General features: G+C 43.7%; 1 protein-coding gene across 1 annotated transcript in view; it reads right to left on the bottom strand.

Moving 5' to 3' along the window:
* F13A1 (coagulation factor XIII A chain) overlaps positions 1–26111 on the bottom strand; it is a 109830-nt gene that overhangs the window by 41346 nt on the left and 42373 nt on the right. Inside the window, exons 4-7 of the mRNA XM_074985920.1 lie at positions 20247–20498; positions 9770–9888; positions 5212–5319; positions 2078–2252 (exon numbers count right to left, since the gene is read on the bottom strand). Of these exons, the coding sequence (XP_074842021.1) occupies positions 2078–2252; positions 5212–5319; positions 9770–9888; positions 20247–20498 (654 nt within the window). The remainder of the gene's footprint in view (positions 1–2077; positions 2253–5211; positions 5320–9769; positions 9889–20246; positions 20499–26111) is intronic.

Below are 26111 nucleotides of genomic sequence, written 5' to 3'. Positions count from 1 at the left end.
ATTACCTAGAGCGCACAAATTGGAATGCCCTCCCTGGAACAGATTTGCTGTTGCTTTGACTATCTTTGTTCAAGATTATTGCTACTTTCAAACTGCTGGTAATCCATGCGGAATTGACTATGATTACAGAATATTGGCTTTTGGCTAGCTGGTGTAAATTGGCATAGCTCTCAAAGTCAATAGAACTACACTCATTTACACCAAGTGAGGGTTTGGCCCAGACTTTTCTTTGTCTTATTAGATGCATAAAGATATGGCACAAAAACAAAAATCTTAACCTGATCACACTTTCTGATCTGCCAATATAGGTAACACCCCTGACATAAGAATATACTACTAACAAAACCGATATGCCCGTGATGTCGTGGATATAACATTGAAGAGCAAGAGGAAAGGGTTGCAGAGGAGAAAGGGAGATGAGAGGGTTTTGCTGGATTATTTTTTCAAATTTCTTCTTAACTTACATACAAAGACCCAGACCCTTAATTATGGCCAGTGAGTTTATGGCAGCAGCTCTGGATGAGGAGTTGTGGAGATGTCCTTTACGGTTCCCTGATCCTCAGATGACTGCATGGCTTTCATTTTATTGGGTCAACAGAGAAGCCGAGGATCAGCAGGATTTACAGAAATCCAAGTCATGCTCTTTATACGCCAGCTGAGCGCCTTCCACTGGTATCAGGGAAGTTGACATAGGAGCTTCTACATTGGTTTTCAGCATACAGAGGATCCCGGTACACTGGCACCTAGTTTTGGGGATCTTGGCATGATCAGAGTAGTCATGAGTCATGTAATGCATATGTCTTTTCTTGGCCACTCATGGCTAGCAACACTGGTGTCTAGTGATTATTTTACATGACGGACCTACAGTTTCACTTGGCAATGAAAGTTATAACCATACAAGCCTGGTTCTCCCTCACTGGGATACCAAACCTAGAACCTCTCTGCTTCTCATGCAACGCTGAAACTCTGATGTGAGTAAAAACATTTAGCTTAACTTCTTAGTGCACCAGATAATTTTGCCTCCTCTGTACTGGCTCACAAACTCCAAGGAAGTGTTGATGGTGCCAGTTACACAGAACAGTACAGCTGCTGTGCCAATGCACCTCAGTGTCGCCAAGTGGAATCCTTGTAATTCCAGTTGTTAGGCTTTCCTGAGCAAAGGGAGACAAGTCAGTAGTGCCATACAATGCAGTGGCTTTGTACTGTGGTTAGTTGCTGATGGCAATTTCAGAGAGATCACAGATTGCTAGTATCAGAGAGGTAGCCCTGTTAGTCTGTAGCTTCAAGAACAACAAGAAGTCTTCTGGCACCTTATAGACTAAGAAATATTTTGGAGCATAAACTTTTGGGGGCAAAGACCCGCTTCATCAGATGAATGAGTGGGGGGTGGTGGTTTCAGAGGGGTATTTAAAGAGTGGGGTCCCAGTAAGAGGGAGGGCCAGAGCTGACAAGGTCTATTCAGCAAGGTGGAAATGGCCCAGTATCAATAGTACTTATCAAAAGAGGGAAAAGCAAGCTAGATCAGACAGGGGGATGTGAGCCTTTGTCAGAGACTAATGTTTTTTCCTCTTTTGATAAGTACTATTGATACTGGGCCATTTCCACCTTGCTGAATAGACCTTGTCAGCTCTGGCCCTCACTTTTATTGGGACCTCACTCTTTAAATACCTCTCTGAAACCAGCCCCCCACTCATGCATCTGATGAAGTGGGTCTTTGCCCCCCAAAAGCTTATGCTCCAAAATATCTGTTACTCTATAAGGTGCCACAAGACTTCTTCTTGTTCTCACAGATTGCTAGTGCATGATCTCAATTTGAAATATCCTGAAGAAAACAATGACTACTAAATACATATTCTACTGGCTGTTTTAGATGAAAAGGACAGACTTCAGGTAGCTAGCAGATTGTTGTCGAAGAGAAGCAAACGTTCAAAGTATACCAGCAAATTCAGAGCTCATTTGTTTTCCCTATGGCATGGTAATATCCCTATTATTTATTCTTGAACATTGTAGAATCAAGAAGGAGCCTAGATCTAACAAGTATCTGACTAGATATAAATATCAGTTTATTTATACTTACATGTATTGAAGACTCCAGCAAAGACCCAGCACTGACCGTATCTCACTGGCATCCTCGAGCTATGATACTCCAACAGGATGTCGACACTTCCAGTCCAGGCTGATGGTGCTACTCCATAAGCATAAACATTATCCCAAGAGCCAGCAACCACTCCCTCATCATCTTTAGCATTGACCTAACAGGGAAAAAAATCTGTAAATCTTCCTGTACATTAAGTATATCAAAAATTTGACAAGGGTAGATAGATGAAATGGTTGGTCAAAATGTCCTCTTCCCCTTGCAATTAATGAATTTCCAAAACATTTCCATAGTTTACAAGGAAGGAGATGACTGGGTTTTGGTAGCAACCTGCTATGAGGTCTTTGTGGCCTAGGACAATGGATAAAATAATTCAAAAGATTTAGAACGATATAAAAGTGTAAAAAAGTTACAGTCTCTTCTATACAAACTTTGTACAAATACTTGGGTTGTTTCGTTTTAATACTGTGTATTAGAAATATTGTGACCCCTCTCCCACTTTACATTGCTTTGTCAGAAGAGGTGCTTTCCTCATCCAAAACTTTCAAAATGCTTTATCATCTTCAGAAGAACAGAAAGGCTAATTGAATTGCCCAGGGTAACACAATACATGAGTGACTCAGCCAGGACTCAAAAACTCACCATTTCTGATTTGTAGTTATCTACATTAACCATTTGGCCAAATAGCTATATCTGTTAGCCACTTGAGACCAGTTTTTCAAAGGTATTTAGGTGCCACTGAAATCAATAGGAGTTCCATGCTTTATCTATTTAGGCTTTTTTGAAAACTTCCACTGTTGGTCAAAACCAGTGGTCATTTGGCCAAATGATTGAAGGTTTCAGTCATGTCACCAAGGCCACATATACACAAATGGCTTTTCCTGGCAAAACCAGGCCTTTGCTGGAAAAAAAACGTGGAGCATCTACACAGAAAATGTGCTTTGTGGACAGTTTATCAATAAAACCCAGCACATCTTCCAGCAGCGTTATACTTCTCCCTGTTCAAGTATATAGCACCGCTCTTGAGAGTGTTCTGTCAACAGAACAGCCATATAGACGCTCCAGGACCCTTTTGTTGATAGACTGGGCTTCTGGTTCACCAGGCAGCCCTATTTGCAGAGCTTCCAAGCAGCTATTCTGTTGTGAGAGGGACAGGCTGTCTGGCTGCTCTCTGTCGACAGAGTGGCTTGCTCTTTCAATCTGCTTTTATGTGTGCATGCAATCTGTTGACAGAAGTTTTGCAGGGAAATCCCTTCTGGCAGTCACTTCTGTCAACGGAGGCTTCTTGTGTTGACGTGGCCCAAGTGATTAATTCGGTGGAATTGTGTTGACACATACATCCTAAGCTGTCATTTGCTTGTAACTGAATATTCATTTTATGAAGCACATTTTCTAGTGGTGGTCTAACACTCCATGGAAGAATCACATTCAAAGCAGGACCTGGGGATGTACCATCTCCAAAGTGGGGGTGGAGGAGTACTCAAGTTGAGGACACGTGATTCTTTGCCAGAAAGGGGTAAAACAGGTGATGTCAAGTCAAAATGCAAAACATATACCCAATGAAAATTGTCAATGGTTTCCTGTTAAAAAATCTGCTTTTGAATACAGAGTAAAACATGAGCCTCAATCCTACTGAGAAAGGCTGGGCTTCAGTTTAATTATGCCTGACTTATATTGGTGTGAGAGGAGGAAAAGTTTCACAGTTATTTTTAGAGCTAAATCTAACAGCATGCCTCTAGCACCCATGAGAACAAGAAAGATTTTTCTGCATAGGTTTTCCCCAGGTAAAACTATATGTGGAATTTTGCTGACTAATGACTGAACTGATGGCCATTAACAGGCAATACATCTCCTGGCAGCAATTTGAAACAAATCAGTGGAGGCGGTGCAGAAAAAGAATCCCTCATTCACCTTGTACCTTTTAATTATGTTAGTGCACAACAGCCACACTCTTGCCAAATAAATCACAATTCTCATTTGATAGCTTTCAGTTGCACTAACTACTGTTTTCTAATTAGACAATCGACTTCCTGTGATCCCTAGGGTGGAAGAAAATAAGGGTTCAGTGACAAAACCAGAGTGAAGGGTGGCACGCAGCTAGCTATCCTGGGACACATGCTGGGGGAGGCACACTTCAAGGACAGTGAAGTATTTTGATCTTTAATTTGTGCTATAACCAGTCACCAGAAGGCTACACTGTGGCTGATAAGCTGCAGCCCTGGGAAAGTGGCTGAGTGTGGAAAGGGGAAGAAGGGGCACTGGAGAATTGGCATGCACAATCAGGAATCCTGAGAGGCACTGGGCATGCATGCCTTAACAGGGGCTATTACATCCTCTATCAGGTTGGAGTGTGTGCTCCTCTACCTACAGGATCAGATCTACTGGATGGGGAAGGAGGTCCAGGGTCAGGATTGCCACCCTTGGACTGCTCACACTACTGGTAGCCCTGATATGTCCCCAATCCAAGTACAACAAATAATTATTATCTTCCTCCTTTTATAAATGGAGAACTTGGGGCTCAGTGAAGTAACTTTCCAGAGGCCAACACCAAATCCAGGTTATAGTCAGAACAAAAATCCAGGCCTCCTGACTCTCAGAGCTGAGCTCTAACCACCATGTTGTCTTACACGCCACGAGAAGATTGGCGCTATCCATTATTTGACCTGCTAGGTACTGGCATAGTGCCACGTGGGCTGCCATCATCCCAAGAGCTGCCATGTCTAAAAGTGCACTTTTATCCTTGTGCCCTAGATTTGGATGAAGATGACCGGTAGACACTAAGCTATCATCCCTTCTGGAGTGAGAGATTACTCAGGGTAGTCTCTAGAAGTCAGGGAGGGTTGCCGGTGTTGGTTAGGTGTTTTCCTGGAGATTTAATCACATGACATTAAGATTAATCTTTAATTAACAATTCCTGGAGACTCCAGGCTAATTCTGGATGATTGGCAACCCTAACCTCAGTAGACTTGTGGCTATACCCACTGTGACCTTAGGGCAGTGAAGTGAGATTCCCACCTATTCAAAGTGGCCATTCAAAATCAACTTTAAAAATAGTAATTAAAAATAAATAAATAAAACATTTTATTTCCAATATGGTCTTTGTCTTTATTGCATACCACTGCAGAGCCTACTCGGCTGATTTTGACTGGGTTCCCTCGCCCAGAAAGATCCAGTTTTGCTCTATCCATCAAGTATAGGCAAGCGTCCAAAATCCCCTCTTCAAACTAAATAAAAGGAAAGAGAAAAAAGAAATAAGAGCCTGCTTCAGTTCTTATTCTGGGAAGTAAATAGGAAGCTAACATTCTTTGCCATAAAATAAATTGGTGAAAGTCTGGTTTTAGTTCAGTGTTACTCTTTTTGTTGTTGTTGTTGCTGTTTACTAATTATCCATATTTATCAAGAAGGGTTCCATTGTGAGAAAATATAGTCTTGCTTTCAAGTCTGTTCTGATCTAGGCACTTAAAGGCTACGGCAACAAAGTTATTTTTATACATAACATTTTAAGTGGCTATCAAGACAATAAATGGCAGCTATAGCTACAAGTAAAATGCTGATCTATTCAATGGGAAGTCCATGTCCTTCACAGATCCTAGACCCGTTGATTACAGAAGACCTTTCTGACATGGCTATGGCAGTGCCTGAAGCTGAACAATGATTGCTTTACCAAAGTTAAGGCAAAGCGCCTGTTCTTTAAAAGCAATAGGCTTGTACCTGTGTTTAAAATTAACTAATTAGCAAGTACATTATATTGATTGGTTATGGCCTATGCAGTTTGGACTAAGAAAAGCACAGGTGACCTAAAGCGGTCTTCTTCAAAGACATAGTATAAAGACTTCAAATTCTGAAACCCAGTAACAACAAGCACAGGAATGAATAGGGGGCAGAGGTGCCTACATAGACCAGAATCCATCATCAAATAACTTGCCCCGTGGCATAGTTCAATTTGCTTAGGAGAAATTGGATGGCTGCAGAAAATACTTCTGCCCCTGGGAAGAGAATAGGGGACAGAGAAATGCACTTTAATGAAATGATCATCTTCTATATGCACTAGAAACGCATAAAACAAAGTTTTATTTCTATTGCTGGCTGTGATATACCCCAAAGGTACAAACTACTAACCTATTCCTCACTCATTTAATTTAATATGAGCAATAGGAAGGCGCTAGGAACAGTATTTCTTAAAGAAATACATATGCTACACAGTTTTGTTTTCTAATTGACCTAAAATAAAAAAATGGTATTGATCATGTCACCACCTTTTTAAAATACTGATATATTGTTGCACTCTCTAATGCAACATCAATCGAAAAAGTCAGCGTACATTTCTCATCATTCAGCTCCCTGTCTCTACTCACCACAACTGCACTAATTAGGGTTTTGGTTTTTTTTTTCTGTTTTTCTTTTGGCATTTAAGAGAAACTCATTATTAAATAATCAGTTATAGAGTTAGAGTGCAAAACTGAATTCTGTGGAGCAGCATTTCCCCAGTTAAGTTGCTATTGCCAGAGTCATCTTATCCACACCATGGAGAGTGTTCACATTGGAGATCAATGGAAAATCTTATTTGCGTGCATTGGAAATCATCCTGGACCAAGGATAGCTCTGGAAAGACATCGGTATCTAAACAGCATCCTCACAACAGAGGCTGCAAGTCGTCTGGCTCACATTTGCTGGCACCAGCCCTGTCAGCTCCTTGCACAAACTAAAGTTGTGTCACTTTCATCAAAGTCAATATCTGTTTCCTTTGCATCTAGCCATCATCAGTGTCAGACTTGATACACTAACCAAAATCTATTCTGCATTAAACTCTTGCCATCTACAGTTTATTAGGCATTCATTTAATTATTCCCACCTGAAGATCTCAGTCTTTTTGGAAGAGAGGGAGACAGGAGAACATAAGAATTGTTAACAAATTCTATGACTTGAAATAATATGTGTTCAGAAAGACAAGGTAGGTTACATAATATCTTTATTGGACCAAAAGAAACTGGATGTTACCTCATCTGCCTGTCTGTTATTCTGGACCACTGTGTCTATAATATGGCAAACAACAATAGTGTTTGTGAAATAATTGGAATGAAAGGACTGTGAAGGAGATAAAGGGTCACCAATACACTCTGGTGGCTTTGCATCATTAGAATTAGCACAAAGCCGCCATAAACCAGCGAAGACTCATGCTTCTCCACCTTTCACTCCAACTCTTTTGCAAAAACTACATGGAACTCCATGTCATGTCTCCATCTGTTTCATTCAACTGCTGCCCAGCAAGAGATGGAAGTGGAGCAAAAAACAGAATCCAAAAGGTCTCCAAAATAAAGAAGGGAAAGGCTGCTTTTGCATTGCAAAATAGTATCAAGTGTCCAGAGGATACCACTGGATTTAACTCTTTCAGCAGTCACTTTCTGCTCAAGACAGTCAAGGACAAAAATAATTAAAAACTGGATTCAAGACAGAGGTGTTCAGGCAGAGCAGTTTGGAGAAACCACTGCAGGGAATACAACCACTACATAGAAAGAAAAGCTAGGGTGGCATATGCAAATCCAGAGTTTTTGTCTGCACTCAGGACTTGCACTGGTTTGGTTAAACTGGGACAAACCTTTGTGCTGATCCTCTTATTTCAGTTTAAGTTAAACTTGTTTCTAAATAGCATACACTAAATTGAACTAAAAGCTGGTTGAAATCAAGATAAAAGTGTCCATAAACCTTTAGTATCTGTTTAACTAAATCAAGTTTTTTTTCTAATAATGCCTTAACTTAAGCTGGTGAAAATCTGTATGTAGACAAATTTGAGGACATGAACATAATTTTATTGCAAAAAGCCTGAATAATCACTGTAAATGTGAGCTCCTTTTTCTTCTGGGCAGAGCAGCCTTTCTGTCCCCATCTCTTCCAAACCTTGATTTTCCCTGTATTCTCTCAGGAGCTGGTTTTTCTGAGTTATTAACAATTTACTCAGCACAGGGGAAAAGTCACTCTCATGATGAAGAGGGCAATTGTTTCTCCATACTCCTTTATTCCCCATGTCTGGTTCCCTCTATTATTCTTCCTGTGTTCACTTTTCCTGCCTATATCCACTCTCTTACTTCCCAGAATGGTGCTGCCCATTTTTTAAAATGTTAGCTCAATCCCCCGGCCACTTAGAAGTCCTGTTTGGAACTTCACATCCTATTCTGAGCAAAACATCCAAATGACCAGTGTTTGAAACATGCATAGAATATCACTATCGTCTACATACAAAGTTAAACCAAACCGCCAATACTGCAAATATGGCCGCAGTTCCTACTCCCACCCTTTAAGCCCTATCCATGCATAAGGCCTGCCTGAACTTTAATTCTTTCCCACACACATTTTTCATTCCTACCATCCATGATCCCTCAATTAACTCACATTTTTCAAACTAACTGAAAAGTGGACCATATCCAAATGAGAGATCACTTTGGAAGTTAAGAAGCTTTGTACACTTATTTTCAGTTGGTTTAAAATTAGGACCCTCCTCCATATTGTTTTCAGGCATGATTTTCTGTTGCTGAGCACCTTGTGTAGTTTATTACAGCTGTAGAACTTGGGTGACCAAAATCACTTTCGCTAAGTTCCACTTGTGTTTCACTCAGGACAGCAAATGACACACAGCAGCGGGAATAGTTGGGGCTTGCAGATTTAAATGAAAACAAGGAAAGAACATGACACTGGTACATGGAACAACCAACATGTCTGTGAACAAGGAGCCCAAAGTTGGGGGGTGAAGGGAATGTCAGAAGAGGAGGAAAATCAACCCACGCAACTTCTCACAGGGAAATCAGCGCCTACATTGGGAAAATTCCATAATCCAGATTTTTTTTAAAAATCCAATAAATTGTATAACTAAAAAACAGGTCTAAGAACCTCACAGCTTGTGTCTGCATAACTTATGAGAAGAGGATGCTTATTTCCACTGAGTTGCTAGAACTAATGGCTATGTCTACACTAAAGAGCTTTGCAGACAAAACTCGGGTTTTGTCAACAAAACTTGCAGAGCATCTACACACAATATATATTTTGTCAATAGAAACAGTTGACAAAAGAGCCACATAGATGCTCTGAGGGGCTCTTTTGTTGACAGAGTGGATCCAAAGGTTGATTCCCTTTTATATGTAGACGCGATCTGTCGACAGAGGTTTTGTTGGAACATCTCTTCTGATTGTAACTTCGGTAGACAGATGCTTCTAGTATAGATGTAGCCAGTGAGAAGAAGAGAAAAAGGTAAACAGGATTGTACTATACACCATTTGAAAGCTGTTTAAATATTTTTTAAAAAGTAAATGCTTAAAATTACACACACACACACCACTTTCTCTTGAGCCATCTGGTTTGATCCTTGAGAGGCAATAATACAGCAGAAGAAACATTCGTGTATTTCAGAAAAGTCAGCTGATGACTTTAATTCTCAATGGACAGCCTCTCAAAAGCTGAACTACATCCCTTACACTAGCCCTTTGAATAATAGCTATTAAGAAATGACTTGTCTGGATTAGGTATACACCCACTTCATACAGTATTAAAATTACTTCCACTGTGCTTCTCAGAAAGCGAGAGATAACGTGCTAGGGAGCCTACAATCTCACCACAGTCTGGTATCAATTAAACCCCCTCGCAGAGTATTACTGGGGCCAGCCAGAGAAATGGTAAATGGCTCACCTGACCGTAATTCCAGCTTCTGGATTTTATATTGTTGATGTCTCCATGGAAAACAACACCAATGTCATTCAGGACATACTCTTCCCTTTCCTTCTCATCATCCAGAAATACCGAATCCTCTGTATCAGAGTTTAAACACCATAACCATTAATACAGACACTTTGTTTTTATAGTGGGCATATTTTAAAGCTACTGTATTCTAGTCATCTTGAATGAAAAGTGACTTTTGTTCACCCGGTACACCTTTCCCACACAACACTAATAATTATTATTGCACCCACAGTTAGAAATAAGACATGCAACTTAAAAATACCCAAGACACAAATGCTAACAACTGCTGACTGTTTTTAGCAGGATCTGTAAAGCAGGATGGAAATGTCACATCTAATCAACCACTTTAGGATTACTGGGCATCACTAATTTAAAAGGCTTAGTGCCATGTCGCAGTTCTGCATCTGCAAAACAGATCAAAGACCAACCATTTCAAACCTACTAATGTTAAGGGAAACCAGTTCCGTGTCAAGCAATTTAAACTAAAAACAGTGCTGCCTTAAAAATGATTACCGAACTTATACTGCATGATTTCCCTCATAATAGCTAAGGAGTTTGGATTAATTTCCATTAAATATTACAATTATGGTACATTTGGCCCCATTAGCATGATTGACCATGCAATAAGGGCAGGAAATACTTGCCTTTTGACAAGCAAAACAAATTGAAAAGTCCTTTGTCAAAAAATATTTTAAGACTTTTTTTTCTATATTGATCTCATTTCAATCAAGAGCAAATTGGCCCAGAGCATACAAACCCTGTCTCACAGGTCTGAAACACATGAACAATCCCATTGAAAGCAATGGGATTTTTGTGTGCTTAAAGCTAAGCATTGGCAGATCATTGGTGTAAGCTGGTGTAGTTCTGTTGACTTCAGTGGAGCTATGATATACCAGCTGAGGATCTGCCTGTATGTGTAAGGGCTTGCAATAATGGGGATATATAGAGATGTAATGCAATGGCAACACAAACCATGTGCTGTATGCAATGAAGTTAAAACACAGCCACAGATATTAAATGACATGGAAATAATGGACTGCGGTAATGCTTTTTTTGTAAAGAAAGAGGAGCTGGTACTCAACCAGCGCTCCGCACCTGCCACCTCCAATGGTGCTGGGGGGGCTCTGAGGCCCAGCCAGCTCCTCACTGCATGGCTGCTGGGCCCTCTGCTCCCTGCCAGGTCCCTGGTGCTGGAGCTACTGGTGGGGCTCTGCACCCAAACAAGCTCCCAGGTGTGGGGCTGGCAGAGTTCCCTGCCCCCAGCCAGGCTCCAGTGCTGGAGCTGCCAGCTCCCAACCACAGGGCTGCCACGGTTTCCCCAGCCCTGGCCGGGTCCCTGGTCCTGGAGCTGCTGGCAGGGCTCTGCACCCCAGATGGCTCCCAGGCATGGGGCTGGCAGGATTCTTTGCCACCCAGCCAGGCTGGGGCTGCTGAGGTGCTGGTACTCCGTACCAACAGGTACTGGCACGAAAAAACCCCCAGGGCTGTGGTCCTGTGATGTGAAACTGTTCTACATCACCACTCTACTGCTGGCTCTCCATTGTGCCATCAAAAATTAGTAATGGGGCCAGACTGACTGCGGCCTCTGTGGCCAAATGCTTTTTGTGCAGCCGCAGTCCACCTGTGTGGTGGGAGGGCCAAAGCATCATCTCCTCTCCTCCCTTTCAGGATGTGCCACCCTGCACTGCCTCTGGAGACAGGTGGGGCACGGGGCTGCAGGAGAAAGATGAGTTCTCAACCTATGGGAGCACAGTGAGAGTTGACTGAGGGGGCAGACTGGGCAGTGGGACTTAGGGACCCTGGCCACATGGAGCAGGTCTCCAGCCATGGAGCTTCAGGCACAAACACTTGTTTCCAGCCATGATGTTTCAGGCTAGCCCCTAGCCATGTGTGCACATAATGTGGAGTTACACAGTTACTCTACATCCCGCTTCCCCACTGACTGGCTACCCATGGACAGGTTTATGAACCTGCTCCTGGCTGTGAACAGAGGGTGCATCTACTCTGCAAGTGGAGGCATAACTGCAGTTCAGATAGGCGTCCCCACACAACCTTTAGCCTAGCAAGCATGCCTGAAGCTAGACATGAAGATACAGCTAACTAGACTTCACTGCAGCCTCATAACATGAACACATACCTAAGGGACCAGGCAGACTTGTATAGCCCACCCTGAAGCCTGCCCAGACATATCTTTATGGCTATTTTCAGAATGCTAGCGAGATCAAAACTAGCAGGTTGTGCCTACCTGACCTGCAATCACCCTTCGGCATGTTACATAAGCACACCCTGGCAGATCACAGGCTGCAGCATACAAGTGCCTGATGAGGGGGAACATTTTGGGTGTTGGATGAACTCCTTTTTGTTCCCCTCCTAAATTCCCAGAGGGTGCAGTCCTGCAGGACGGATAGGCCATTGGGCCTCATCAGGGGTTAGCCAGTAACAGGACGCAACCGAGCACCTGTTAAGGCCTCCAGGCTCCCTATAAAAGGCTTTCCCCAGGCAGCTGGAGGGGTGGTGGAGTGATGCCCAGAGAGAAGGAGGCTGGAGGTTAAGAGGCCCAGGGAAAGGTCACTGCTGTAGGGCAGAGGCAAAAGCCCCCACCAGCTCCTGCCTTCCCTAGGGACACTGGGCTGGAGTCCAGGGCAGTGAGTGGGCCTAGACTCCCCGCCACCATTTTCCCTGGAGTCGGACTAACAGGGGCAAAACCAAAGCAGCTCGAGACTGGTGGAGAGGGACCTACTCCACCTCCAATTGGGACCTCCCTGGGATGAAAATAGCTTGGAAAAGGGCAGTCCCAGGGCAACAAAAGGGGCCTCTGCGAATCTCTGAAGCATGCAAGAAACTGCCTGGAAGAGCAGAACCCTAAGGAACAGATGAGGGATTTGTCATAATACCTAACAGAGCTGGGTCTTTTAGCTGAGATAGCTGACATAGCTGAGAATCAGGGTTTTTAATTCATGAGTTACCTATGTAGACTGAAATGTTTCACACTGCTCCTCAGATGGCCTACACTGAAACACCTCCCTTGTTTTATTACACAAACTGAGAATCTGACCCTACGGAAGTAGCTTGTCAAGTGAGGTTTCCCAGTTTCTGAGTCCTAGCTCTGAACAGCTCCCATGTAGTACTTTGCCAATAATGTTGCATACTTCACAGCTCATGAGGTTTCTACAGCCTATTTGATTGGTGTTGGTTTGCATACTTTGCAGATTGAGCTGCTGTATATATTCACTCATTGACCTTTGCATTGTAATAAAAAAAAACTGGCAAAAATATAAGTGGATAGAGAACAGTTAATAGAATGAAAATTGGATCACCTTCCATCTATATAGATAATTTACCCCTTCGGTATCGATTAGGTTATGATTTGATGACAGCAGGTATTTTCTTTCACAGATTAAAAATATCCATTGATCTTGTAGTTATCAACCTGAATGATCATGCTATTTGAAAACTGCATAATCTTTGCAAATACAGATTGAAACAGTCTAGTCTTGCACCCTTGGGACCTGACCGGTGCCGAACGAGAGATTTTGTCAGACCACAGGAGGTCATTGTTGTCTAGCAGCATTACCAACACTTCAACTGCTTACTGGGCTTTTAGGGGTAAATTACAGCTAAATAATGGTGTAGAACACTGAGAGCCAGGACTGGTGGCTGTAAACAAACTTTATGGGACCATGGCAAACTTGGCCACGCCCATGATAAGTGGTTGTCTGCCTCACTAACATCATGATGGATTGCGGATGCTGGCATACGAGAGAGTGCCAGACTAAAGAGGTTTGACCTATATCAGAGGAAGACTGACTAAATCCTTTGCCATTCTTTTTTTGTTTAAAATATTTGTGTTTTAATAAATCAAAAAAGATTTCAGCTTTCACTGAAGAGTGGAAATAAGCCCTTGAAGCCAACTGCTTTGACTGCAGCAGCTTTCAATACCACCAGCACGGTTTAGAAGAAAACACAAAACATTTGTAGAGAACTTTGATTCTAAGCACTTTGCTGGTAGCATAATTCCACAATTATTCTGTGTTAGTGGCACTATAACTCTGATGAAAAGGCGGATCACATGAATTATTCTAATTAGCTTTTGCCTTGGCAACAAATAACTTTCCAGCAATGCAGCATTTAATTGCCTGTATTTTACCTGTATGAAGCTTAGTAAGCATGAAGTACGCTCGGCCTGAATTCAATAATGCGGCTGAAGGGCCATATGCCGTGGTCCATTTAAATTTTTTCTGTCCATGACAGAATAAATTTTGTAATGTGTGCCAAGGCATGTGTGGATGTGCACCACCAATAGAAATGCATGCTGCTGGCTGTGAGTGGCTGGGGGCATTCTGCATTTGAATCTCTTCTGGGAGGTTGCCCAACTGTTCTGCTTACAGGGAACATTGACAGGAGTATGCAGAATAGGCAGAACTCTACTAACTCAAAATCTGGCCCTTGCAAATCTAGGAAGGATTTCCTATGGCACAAAGTTGGTTTCACAATAGTTTAGCAGAGCGGTTCAGGACCACCCAAATTATACAATCCTCAAATTAGATATGGTATAGTCAAGGACGAGTGGAAGAAATTTGTTATTAGAGCAGCAAAAATGTCTATATCCACAACAGCTTAAATACAATGCTCAGTTAGCAAAAGGCTGTACGGAGTGAACTGGATTACTTCAGCTCAGGGTACCCAGATCAAAGATGATTAAAGATGTGTGATTTACATAAGTATTTAAACAAACCTCTTAATCCTGTAGTGTGCTGAAAGCCTGAGTTGAGGGCACTCATCATATTGCAGGGTCAGGCTGTAAAGTTATGTAGCTGAATTAGTAAAGTCTGACTGGTGATTAGTCATACAGCTAAGATGGGAGAGTCATATGAGAGAATCCAATGACTTTTAAAGCCAGTAGCTCCGCCAACCAGAAACACTCTCTAGCTTGACTGACAGGCTGCGTCTACACTATCTCTCCCTTTTGGAAGGGGCATGTAAATACAGCTGATTGAAAATGCAAATGAGGCACGTATTTAAATATATCTTGCCTCATTTGCATACTCCCATGGGATCTCACTTCTGAAAGGGACTGCTTTCAAAACACGAACAGCCGTGTAGACGGGGTTTCTTTGAAAGGAAACCCCACTTTTGAAAGCATCCTTCTTCCCAATTTTTCCCCTTACTTGTTGTTCTACTCATGTAGATTCACAATGGATCGGTGTACTTGCATGGCATTAGCAGTTTCAGCCTCTCGTGGCAGAGTCTTATGTAACCTTGTCTATAGAGAGTTACAGCTTCCAAGACAGAACGGATTGTTGTGATCATCTAGACCAGTGGTTTTTAACCCTTCCTCATTTGTGGGACCCTAAACTTTCAAATAGAGTTGAGGACCTCTTTGAAAACAGATCTACGCTGTGGATCTGCATGGGTCTCTGAACAAGGGGCTGAAAACCATTGATCTAGACTGACCTCTTGTATAAAGAGTGCCAATGGTGGAGAACCCATACCAAGCCAGGTTAGAAACATAGAATCCTAGGGCTGGACAGGACTTCAGGAGGTCATCAAGTGCAGCCCCCTGCCTAAAGCTGGATCAACCCTAACTAAATTATGCTAGACCGGACTTTGTCAAGCCAGGACTTAAAAACCTCTAGGGATGGAGATTCCACCACTTCTCTAGGTAAAGCATTCCAGTGCTTTACCACCTGCTGATGAAACAGTTTTTCCAAATAACCAACCTCCCACTCCTCCTCTGTAACTTCAGACTATTGCTCCTTGTTCTGCCATTTGTCACTACAGAGGACAGCCTGTCTCCTTTCTCTTTAGAGCCCTCCTTCAGGAAGTTGAAGTCAGCTACCAAATTGCCTCTCACTCATCTCTTCTGCAAATTAAATAAGCTCATATCTCTCATCCTCTCCTTATAGGTCATGTGCTCCAGCCCCTTACTCATTTTTGTTGCTCCCAGCTGAACCTGCTACAATGCATCCACATCCTTTCTGTACTGGGGGGCCCAGAACTGGATGTAATACTCCATATGTGGCCTCACCAGGGCTGAATAGAGGGCAATAATAACTTCTCTAGATCTACTGGAAATGCTCCTTTGAATGCACTCCAATATGCCATTAGCCTTCTTGGCTAAAAGGGCACACTGTTGACTCATATCCAACCTGCCAGCCACTGTAATCCCCAGGTCTTTTTTCTGCGGTACTGCTACTTAACCATTTGGTCCCCAGCCTGTAACAATGCTTGGGATTCTTCCGTCCCAAGTGCAGAACTCTGCACTTGTCATTGTTGAACCTCATCAGATTACTTTTGGCCCAATCCTTCAATTTATCTAGGTCACTCTGGACTCTCTCCCTACCCTCCAATGTATCTATCTGTCTCCCTAGCTTAGTGTCATCTGCAAATTTGCTGAGTATGCAATCCATCCCATCCTCCAGGTCATTAATAAAGATATTGAACAATACCAACACTAGAACCGATCCTGGGGGGCACTCCTCTTGAAACTGACTGACAACCAGACATAGAGCTATTGATTGCTACCCTGACCTGACCATAATAGCCAGCTTTCTACCCACCTTACAGTCCATTTATCCAATCCAAACTTCCTTAACTTCTGGGACACTGTATCAAAAGCTTTGCTAAAGTCAAGGTATAGCACATCCATCGACTTCCTCATATCCACAGAGCCTCTGAAGCTAGTCAGATTGGTCAGTCATGACTTGCTTGCCTTGGTGAATCCATGTTGACTACTCTTGATCATTTTTCCCTCTTCCAAGTGCCTCAAAATGGTCTTCTTGAGGATCTCCTCCATGATTTTTCTGGTGACTGAGGTAAGGCTGACCTCTCTATAGTTCCCTGGATTGTCTTTCTTTCATTTTTTAAAGATGGGTACTGGGGTCTCTCCCAATCTCTAAGAGTCTTCAAAGATAATGGCCAAAGGCTTTGCAATGACATTTGCCAATTTCCTCAGTACCCTGGGGTGCATTGAATCCAGACCCATGGATTTGTGTGTGTCTACCTTTTCTAAACAGCCCTTAACCTGTTCTTTCCCCACTGAGAGCTGCCCAGCTCCCTCACACATTGCATTGCCTAATGCAGTAGTCTGAGAGTTGACCTGTCTGCAAAGACAGGCAAAAAAAAAAACAAACGAAAAAGCATTGGGTACTTCAGCTTTTTGCCACATCCTGTCACCTGGTTACCTCCCTCATCCAATAATGACCCACATGCTCCCTGATCAACCTTTTAGTGTTGACGTGTGTAAAATCCCTTCTTGTTGCCCTTCACATCCCTTGCTAGTTGCAGTTCCAGTTGTGCTTTTGCCTTCCTGATTCCTCCCCTGCATTCTCCAACAATATATTTATACTCATTCTTAGTCATCTGTTCAAGTTTCCACTTCTTATTTGCATCCTTTTTGAGTTTAAGCTCACTGAGGATTTCCCTGGTTAGCCAAGCTGGATGCTTACCATATTTGCTTTTCTCACTGTGCATTGGGATGGTTTCTTCTTGTCCCATCAATAAAGCTTCTTTAAAATACTGCCAGTTCTCCTGAACTCCTTTCCCCTTCATATTAGCTTCCCAGGGGATCCTGCCCATCAGTTTTCTGAGGCAGTTGAAGTCTACTCTTCTGAAATCAAGGGTCTGTGTCTTACTGCTCACCTTCCTCCCTTTTGTCAGTAACCTGAAATCCACCATCTCATGATTGCTGCAGCTCAGGTTGCCACCCACTGCTATTTCTCTTACTAGTTCTTCCCTGTTTGTGAGCAGCAGGTCAAGCTGTGCATGGCCCCTGGTCAGTTGCTTCAGCACTTATAACAAGAAGTTATCCCCAACATTCTCCAAAAACTTCCTGGATTGTCTGTGTGCTGCTGTATTGGTCTCCCAACAAATGTCAAGGGCTCCATCTGCACTACAGAGATTTTTTTTTTAAAGAAGCTCTTCCAGAAGGTCTCTTCTGAAAGAACTTCTTTCAAAAGAGTGCGTCCATGCACAGAAAAAGCAGATCAAAAGAGTAATCTGCTCTTTCAAAAGAGCACATCCACACAGCCCCCACTCTTTCAAAAGAACAGGCCAGAGATCAAAAAAACAGGTCCCATGAAAGAAAGAACTTGATAGTGAAGATGCAGCCAGGGTGATTAAAATCTCCATGAGAACCAGGGCCTGTGATCTGGAAGCTTATCTTAGCTGTATGAAGACATCCTTGTCTACTTCATCTATCTGATTTGATGGTCTATAGTAGACACCAAAGACTACATCATCTCTGTTGCTTCTGCCTCTGAGCTTAACCCAAAGACTCTCAATTAGCTTTTCTCCCTCCATATACTGGAGCTTAAGGACCCTCACTTACATAAAGCTTACACAGTGTTTCCAGTCAATGTGTCTAGCTTTAATTGCCAGCCACTGGATCCCGTTATACCTTTGTTGGCTAGACTGAAGAGCCTGTTAATAAATATTTGTTACCCATGTAGGTACTTTTATACTGTAAACCCGTCACCCCTTAACATTTTCTTTGTTAAAATAATGAGATTAAACTGATCTATATTTATCTTAGTTTTATCTGTTTGGTCATATGCAACAGATGTACATAGCATTACAGCAGTGAGTTCTTGAAGGGCTGGCTAAGCATGTGATATGAAACGGTTGCGCATTTTTTCATGATGATCTGCTAGATTACTTCATTTCTTAGGAGGATTTTGCATTAGGTTTGATTCAGGATGACTGAAGGGCTGGCACTCATCTTGACCAGCTCACTGAGCACTGAACCTGAGATGTCTCAAACTAAAAGCATTGAGCTAGAGCTGTAACAAACTCCTCTACAAATCAAGCACAGAGGAGGATCTGTTAACAGTGATGAGTTATATTTGCACACTTGCAGCTGGTTGTGATTCCCCCCACTACTATCCTTGCTATGCCCCTTGTTTGTCCATGGAGCCATTTTCTCGCTTTCCAATTTTATATTACCCAATTGTGCACTGTTTTTCAGTACAATTCAATATGCTGTAGCATCGTCTCCTAGCTCCTTCTCTTCCCTCCTTTTCAGTCCTAATTCCACTTAACAAGTGTCATTTTGCTGAGAGTTAATGATGAATCTTCCTCAACAAATACATAAACTAATTGTTGCCCGTATTTGCTTGGATGAGAAACAGGTAAGGAACTCGAGAGAAATCACTCCAAGTACAAAGCAAAGTGCTGCATAGAATTCTATTAATAATGCCAAACATTTATCACAAAGTACAATGCTTATTATTTGGCAGTAAAGACACTTACATAAATATCATGGGAAACAGATTATGTCTCTCAAGAAGGAAGCGTTCCAGAAGTACATTAAAGCATTTTGATTTACCAAAAGTTTGATACCATTCTAGATTCCAGATCTGTCCATATTCCAAGTTTTATCACGTTGAGGCCTAATGCAACTCAGAACTTGCGACTCATTTGTACGCTCTTCAACAATGCTCCTAACAAAGAATTCACCACAAATGTGCATATGGATTTTTATATGCACAAATGCAACATGGGATTTTAAACATTTTGTTCTTTGCACCTGGTGGCTGGGTGAGGGGGGGGAGGGATTGCTTGAACATATTGTATTCCTTACACCAGACAGGTTTGGTGAAAATAAACTTGGTTTAATTGAGCTGTATCAGTTTTATGTGCGCGCACGCACACACACACACACACCATGAAACGATGTCCATTGCAATCAGTGGAAAGACTCATTGATTTCACTGAGCTTTGAATTAGACACACAGAGTGACCAAGCAGCTGTCCAGGCAAATGTGAAAGCATGCCAGTGATCCCCAGTGCAGTGCGCCAGTAAGAGACTGGTGGTCACAGCCCCCTTCCCTGGCCAGCCCCAGCATTCCATCTGCCCCCCCAGTGTTCAGGTAGCTGGGGCAATGTGGTCCCTACTGCCCTAGGCATCCAGCAACCCTGCAGCACAGTGGCTACACTCCCAGCCCCAAGCTCCCCAGCATATCCCCAAACCCCAGTTCTGAGCCCCCCCATACTTCACACCCTGCCCTGACTCCTGCAACCCCCAAACCTGCCCCTGAGCCCCCACACTTCCTCAGCTCCCCCATACCCACATCCCCAATCCTCTTCTTGAGGCCCCTGCACACACTTCATCCCACACATAAATTTCTCACTGGTACTGCCCTATAGCAACCCTGGGGGAGTCAGTGGGATGGGGTTGCAATAGGACAGTGCCTGTAAGAAACTGAAGTTACTTTTACCTCTGTATCCAGGACTCTAGGTATCTCTACCAAATTTTAAAATAAAGCCACCAGCTAGTGCCCACCCAAAAACCAGAAAATAACCAACCACTTGTTAACACAACAATAAGCCCTGCCCCCCTCTACCACAAACCTTTCCATTCCCCCAGCCTCCTAGAAAGCTGGGAAAATAGAGAGGCCTTGCTATGGAATATTGCTCAGCTCCTCACCTGGGCACCAGGGGTTGAAGAGGATGTAGGTGTCAGTCTCTGGGTTTCTCTTGGTTCGGATGATGCCAAAGGGAGTATAAACGGCGACATAGAGGCGGAATTTCCCCACAATGCAGGTCGGAGCAGACAGGATGGACAGCCTAATGGAACTGTCCTCCCTCCAGGTAATCTTGGCTCCCCACGTCCCACTCTCCAGTTCTTCTACCAAAGGGATCGGGATGTAGGTGCCTTTGTTTTGCTGCGGATAACGACCTACAGTAACAGAAAGAGAAGACAACCCTTTTATGAACATGTTCAACAAGTTGGTAAAGGCCTCAGTTTAACTTTCTCCTCATTTCCTTGTGCCCCCCCCCTTCTGTTTGCTGTGTCCCCAGATGTCTCTTTTTAAATGTATATGGAACTGTCTTTGTTATATGTTTCCACATGCTTCAGCACAGCAAAAGTCTGGCTTGTCAGCATCACTGCTACGTGAATAATAGATAACACCCCATCTCAGAACTGTTTAGATATCACACCAAACTTCTCCCAAACTCTAAGTGGCTCCTTGCCCTAATAAATCGTAAGTCAGATCTCAACAAGCTCTTTCGCAGATGAATGGAACAGACAAGTCTAATAACAGTAGACTGAAAATATAGCATTTACGTACTTTGAAGTGGCGTGTGCAGGAGTGTAACAGATTTTCCTACCCAGTTTTGTCTATAATACTGACATAGAAAGCCGAACATCCCAAAACACCGGGATAATACAAATCCAGCTCTGGCTTCGAAATACATGACATGGCCTAATCGCTATGTTTCCGCAGACTGGGGCCAATGAGTTTCCATCTGATGGATTGTTCAGAAGAACATAGACAACGCTTTTTGCCCTGCATCTCAGAGATGCAGCAGGCCAGAAACCTTACATATTCTGTTCATTGGGGCATGCAACAGAAGTAAGAAGTAAAAGAAGCAGTGTAGGCCATCTTAAAAAGGCCATTTTAAAAAGTTAGGTGTAGACGGAGAAGAGATAATAGAGATGACAGTTTTGTGGCTACTAAAGATTAGGATCTGAATGTAGGATTCCCCTTTCAGCTGGTGCTGTATTTGATTCTACTTCCCTCTACAGTATTTTGCTCCCACTTTTGATGTACAGTAATTGTGTAAACAAACAGCAGGGCCAACAGACTAGCTGAACCTACACACTTGAAATACACACTCACCTACTGCTTTTGAAAATCCCTTTCTTACGCTGCATCTACACTACTAGATAAAATCAAATCTACTTACATCCGTTTTCTAATTCTGGAATTTATAAGTTTGATTTTGACCAGCCTCACTTCCTATGTGCTCCCCACAAAGTGGAGTCGTTGTTGCCACGCTCATATTGGCCAACATTGACTGTTGCAGTAGTGCATTGTGGGGAGCTATCCCACAGTTCCCTCATCCCCGTAGCATTCTGGGTATGCTCACTGGTCTTGACATCATCTTCCCACATTGTATTTGCCTCATTCCCCTCCCGATCCCTGAAAATATGTCGATCCCTGGAAATAATGCAGAGACCCTCAAAATTAGAAGAAAGAACTTGTGTTTCCCCCGCCCCCCACATGACATTGCAAACACAGATGCAGCGACTGTATTCTCCACAGGCCATCCACTTGTCCCACTTCCCATCATTGTGTGCATGTGATCCCTGAAATGAATGCAGGGGCCTGGACTGTTTTTCAAAGTGAGAAGTAAGAGGATAGGAAAGTGTAGGAAAAAAGATTTTTTGTTTTCTCCCTCACTATATTGGTGCTGGGGAGGGTCTTTGGCCTTCCTGTGCATTCTAAGTCTTCTGTGAAACGACTGTTCTCAACTGGCCATTCACTGAGTGTCCCACCTCCCATCATTGCCTGCATGTGATCCCTGAAAGTAATACAGGGGCCGGGACTGTTTTTTAAAGTGAGAGGGTAGAAAAGTGCAGGAAAAAAAGAAGTTTTGGTTTCCCCCCAGTGGCAGCAAGCACCAGTATGGGCAAAGGGGGAGTGCAGTGGGGGACTAGCTGAGGTGGTCCTTCACCAGCGGCAACAAGCCTCTTACCACAGGGATAGACTTTTCCCCAGCAGCAGCAAGCCACAGTATGGGCCAAGGGGTGGGTGGTTCAATGGAGGAGCAGCTGAGGTGGTCCTTCCCCAGCAGCAGCAAAGCCCCCTGTATCTTAGCCACCAGGGGAGACTTCCTCACTGCGGCAGCAAAGCCCAGAATATCTTTCCCGCCCTTGGAGCCCTAAACACAAGACTGGCAGCACAGTCAACACCGAACAGTGGGCACATCCTTTTACTGGATTGGGTTGCGGGGCTACCCACGTGATGTGTCTGAGTGCAGGAGAGACCCAGACTGCATGGCACCTGTGGGGGAGGGGAAGGGGGTTTGCACACAAATGTCATCCACTGAGAAGAAGTTTCTCGGCGTGTTATGCAAGCACAACCCCCAGCACAGCCTTGTTGGCACATGATATGGAGGGGCAGGAGCTGGCACCAGGCAGTGCATGAAAAAATAGCAAGTGTACAGACACAGCTGTGAACTCCCTGCAGGGGCTGCTTGAATGGGTAGATGCACTAACAGCACAGAAAGAAAGAAGCCATTTCTCAAGCTGTCATACTAGCATGAGCCTACAGCTAACGGTTCACTGCTCCCGCTTGGAAATTCAGGCTCTTCCTGTTTCTGGAGAGCAGCGGCCAGAGTGGAGCTCTGAGAGGGGCATTGTGGGGTATATACGGTACACCTCTGGAGGTAATAGATTTGATTTAAGACATGGCATTTCCACACTGCCCTTTAATCAAACTTCTGAATTTGAGCTTGGAGCTATACCCGTCAGGTAAATACAATTTTGTATTCTCGAGATTAGTGAACCCAAAACTGAGCTTATGGTCTTTACAGTGAAGACAGTCACCTGGTAAAATTGAGCTAACTGGATTAAATTTGAATTTATCTCCCAGTGTAGATGCAGCTGTCTTTTATAGCGGGTTGATATGAATACTCTGGTGTGCATGAGACTTCAGAAACAATTCTGCCATGCTGTATATACCAACGTGGCAACATATGGAAGCCAAACAGGATCCATAATAAGGCAGGTGAGAATTCTACCAGCACAGAAGCAGCATGAGCCTTTGTAAGCCAGCTGGGACCCCATTCCCTGAGCTACAGGAGGGAGGGCACAGATTGTAACTTTTAGATTCAGAAGATTAATAGGAATTCACTAGTTGACAAGAGAGCCAGCCAAACATCCTGAGAAATCTTCTGATCTGTAATGTAGCAGGAGCTGTAGTACAGATATGAAGGTAATTGTTAAAGCGATAACGGAGAGGTATTTTCTGTATTTGAATTAATATATATACATATATATTTTAGGAGCTCCGCTATCAGGCACTGAAGAACATGTTTAACTTCAAGGACATGTGCAGGTCCACTGAAGTTAAAGAGACTGCTCATGTTTGAAGTTAAATATGTTTTTGGTCTATAGTGAATACGATTCCATTTCTATATGGGTAACCATTTCCCTTTTGAGATCTCATTACCCATCAAAGCTAAATTGCAAAGATATTAAGAATCAAATACTGCTCTGAACTCTTTAAAGTACATTGGTTGAATGAATCTGAAGTAATAACAGAGTTCAATGAAGTTCAGAGAGAAGGTCTCAGAGCTGAGTGGTATTACAGAAAGCCAAGTTGGATTGTTCAGTAGATACCTCTAGCAACTTCTGAACCATCTAATCCCAAAGAGCAGGGTAAATTGCTTAGTTTATTCAATTATAAAGACAAGTTGCCCAGCCGACAGCCAATTAAATTAAGCGGCAAACTTTTACAGGTGTTTAGGGACCTAGATGCTTTTCAAAATTTCAGTAGGTGCCTGACACTATCTTAGGCAACCAGGTATATTTTTTGTAAAAAAAACAAAGGTCAGGAACTGGGAGTCCCAGCCGCCACTGCCTGCACAGCAGGGCCAAAGCAGGCTTCCTGTCCCTTGCTCCATGCCAGTCCTAACAGCAGCCAGCATGTTTCTGAGACCCTTTTGGACGCAGGGGGTGTCTCCACACACTGCCCTGCCCTGAATACTGACTCCGCAGCTCCCATTGTCTGTGAATGGGCGGTGCTTGTGTGCAGCAATGAATAGAGATGGCCTGGACCTGTTGCGTAGGAGCCACTGCCAGAGGGATATGTCCATTGCTTTTAGGAGACCCCCAAGGTAAGTGCCACCACCTTGAGCCCCTCTGTAACTCCCAGCTCTTGGCAGGGCCACATGGCCTCCTGCACCCATGTTCCTCCCACAGCCTGACCCCTTGCCACTCCCACATCCCAAATCTCTCCCGTCGCCTGACCCCACCATTCCTCCTGCACCCCAAACCCTACCCCAGCCGGTGAAGTGAGTGAGGGTGCGGGAGAGCCAATGATGGAGGAAAGAAGGAGGGAGTGAGTTGGGGTGAGGCCTTGGAGAATCGGTGGGACAGGGAGTGGCCACAGGGAAGGGGTGGGGCACAGTGTTCCCTTTAAGCTGTGTGCTTGTGTGGCCACTCAGGAGAGATTCTGAAGCCACCGAGCTGATTAAACATTAAACACCTCCTGTGGGCACTTTGCTAGTTTTCACTAGTGGTGCACATTTGCACATGTCTGAGTGCACATAAAGTTATTCTACACATGGATGGAAAAGATTAGAGGGAACATTGGTAGGGCAGTGGGGCAAGGGTCTGTGAGTCTGTACGAGTAGACAATTGGCAACCCTACTGGGCTGACATGCAGAAAGCCTGGCCATGCCAGAAAAGCATGCCCAGCAGCACAGCTGGCAGCACTCGTGCATGCATGAGGGCCCTTTGCTTTGCTCTGGGGCCCTGAATTGCTAGAGGTGCACCTGTTTGTCTAAAGTCACCTGACCACAATGGAATTGCTCTCAGTCACTGGTGGTGTCCATTGGTTTCTTGGCCTCACTGCTATCACGGTCGTCTACGTTGCCAGTTATGGTGATTTCCATAATGTGGACATTTGTCCACTGGAACCTGGATTCATTTTGTATGAGCCATGTTGCGTACACCAGGCAGTGGCACATTTTAGGGACCAGAGACCTGAACTGATTCAAGCCAACCACCTTGATGAGTCTGGCTCTATTTTGTATCCCTTTACCAGCACTGCCCTTAAATACCAATGGCTGGCTTGGGCCTGCTGCCTCAGACCCATGGGCTTGAGCTAAACACAAAGCTAATTGAGCCACTGTTTAATTGCAGTTCAGGCTTGGGTCTGTAGGCCTCTGCATGGTGGGAGAGTCCCAGAACTTCAGACGCACCTGGGGCATTCCCACCAGAATTTAACAGCCACTTAGCCCTAGCCCCATGAGCCTGAGTCAGCTGACACAGGCCAGCCCTGGGTGTCTAACTGCAATATAGACATGCCCTTAGCCATCTCACAGCTGGCAGAATGTTGCCTTACTCCATGTAAACAAGTAGCAAAAAAAAAAAAAAAGACACATTGCATTCTTCTGGTCATTCTGAAATCACAGCTTTTGTCATTATCTTTTTACCACTAGAATGGTTCGTTCCTGACTTCTTGCCCTTTCTGGCACTGCATGTTTTTAATCTAAGGTTGTGTTTAGCGGCATCAAACACAGTCTGCCAGTCTCATAAATGCACTAGAGTCCTATCTGGTTGTAAAGCATTTTAACACAAGGAGGAGAGCTCCAGCAATGCCTCCAGGAAAAGGGGAATCCTATTCACTAGTTTCGCAGTTGAGTAGAGTTTACACTTTTGCACCTGATCTGCCATCCCCCAAACCTATATATATGAATGTCAGGGTGTGTCTACACAGCACAGTTATTTTGAAATAATGGCCACTATTTTGAAACAACTGTGTGAGCACCTATG

Source organism: Carettochelys insculpta, chromosome 2 (genome assembly GCF_033958435.1).
Source record: "Carettochelys insculpta isolate YL-2023 chromosome 2, ASM3395843v1, whole genome shotgun sequence".
In the NCBI taxonomy this organism is placed as follows: Eukaryota; Metazoa; Chordata; order Testudines; family Carettochelyidae; genus Carettochelys; species Carettochelys insculpta.
The sequence above is the reverse complement of the archived record's forward strand: the minus strand, read 5'-3'. Positions and strand labels throughout refer to the sequence as shown.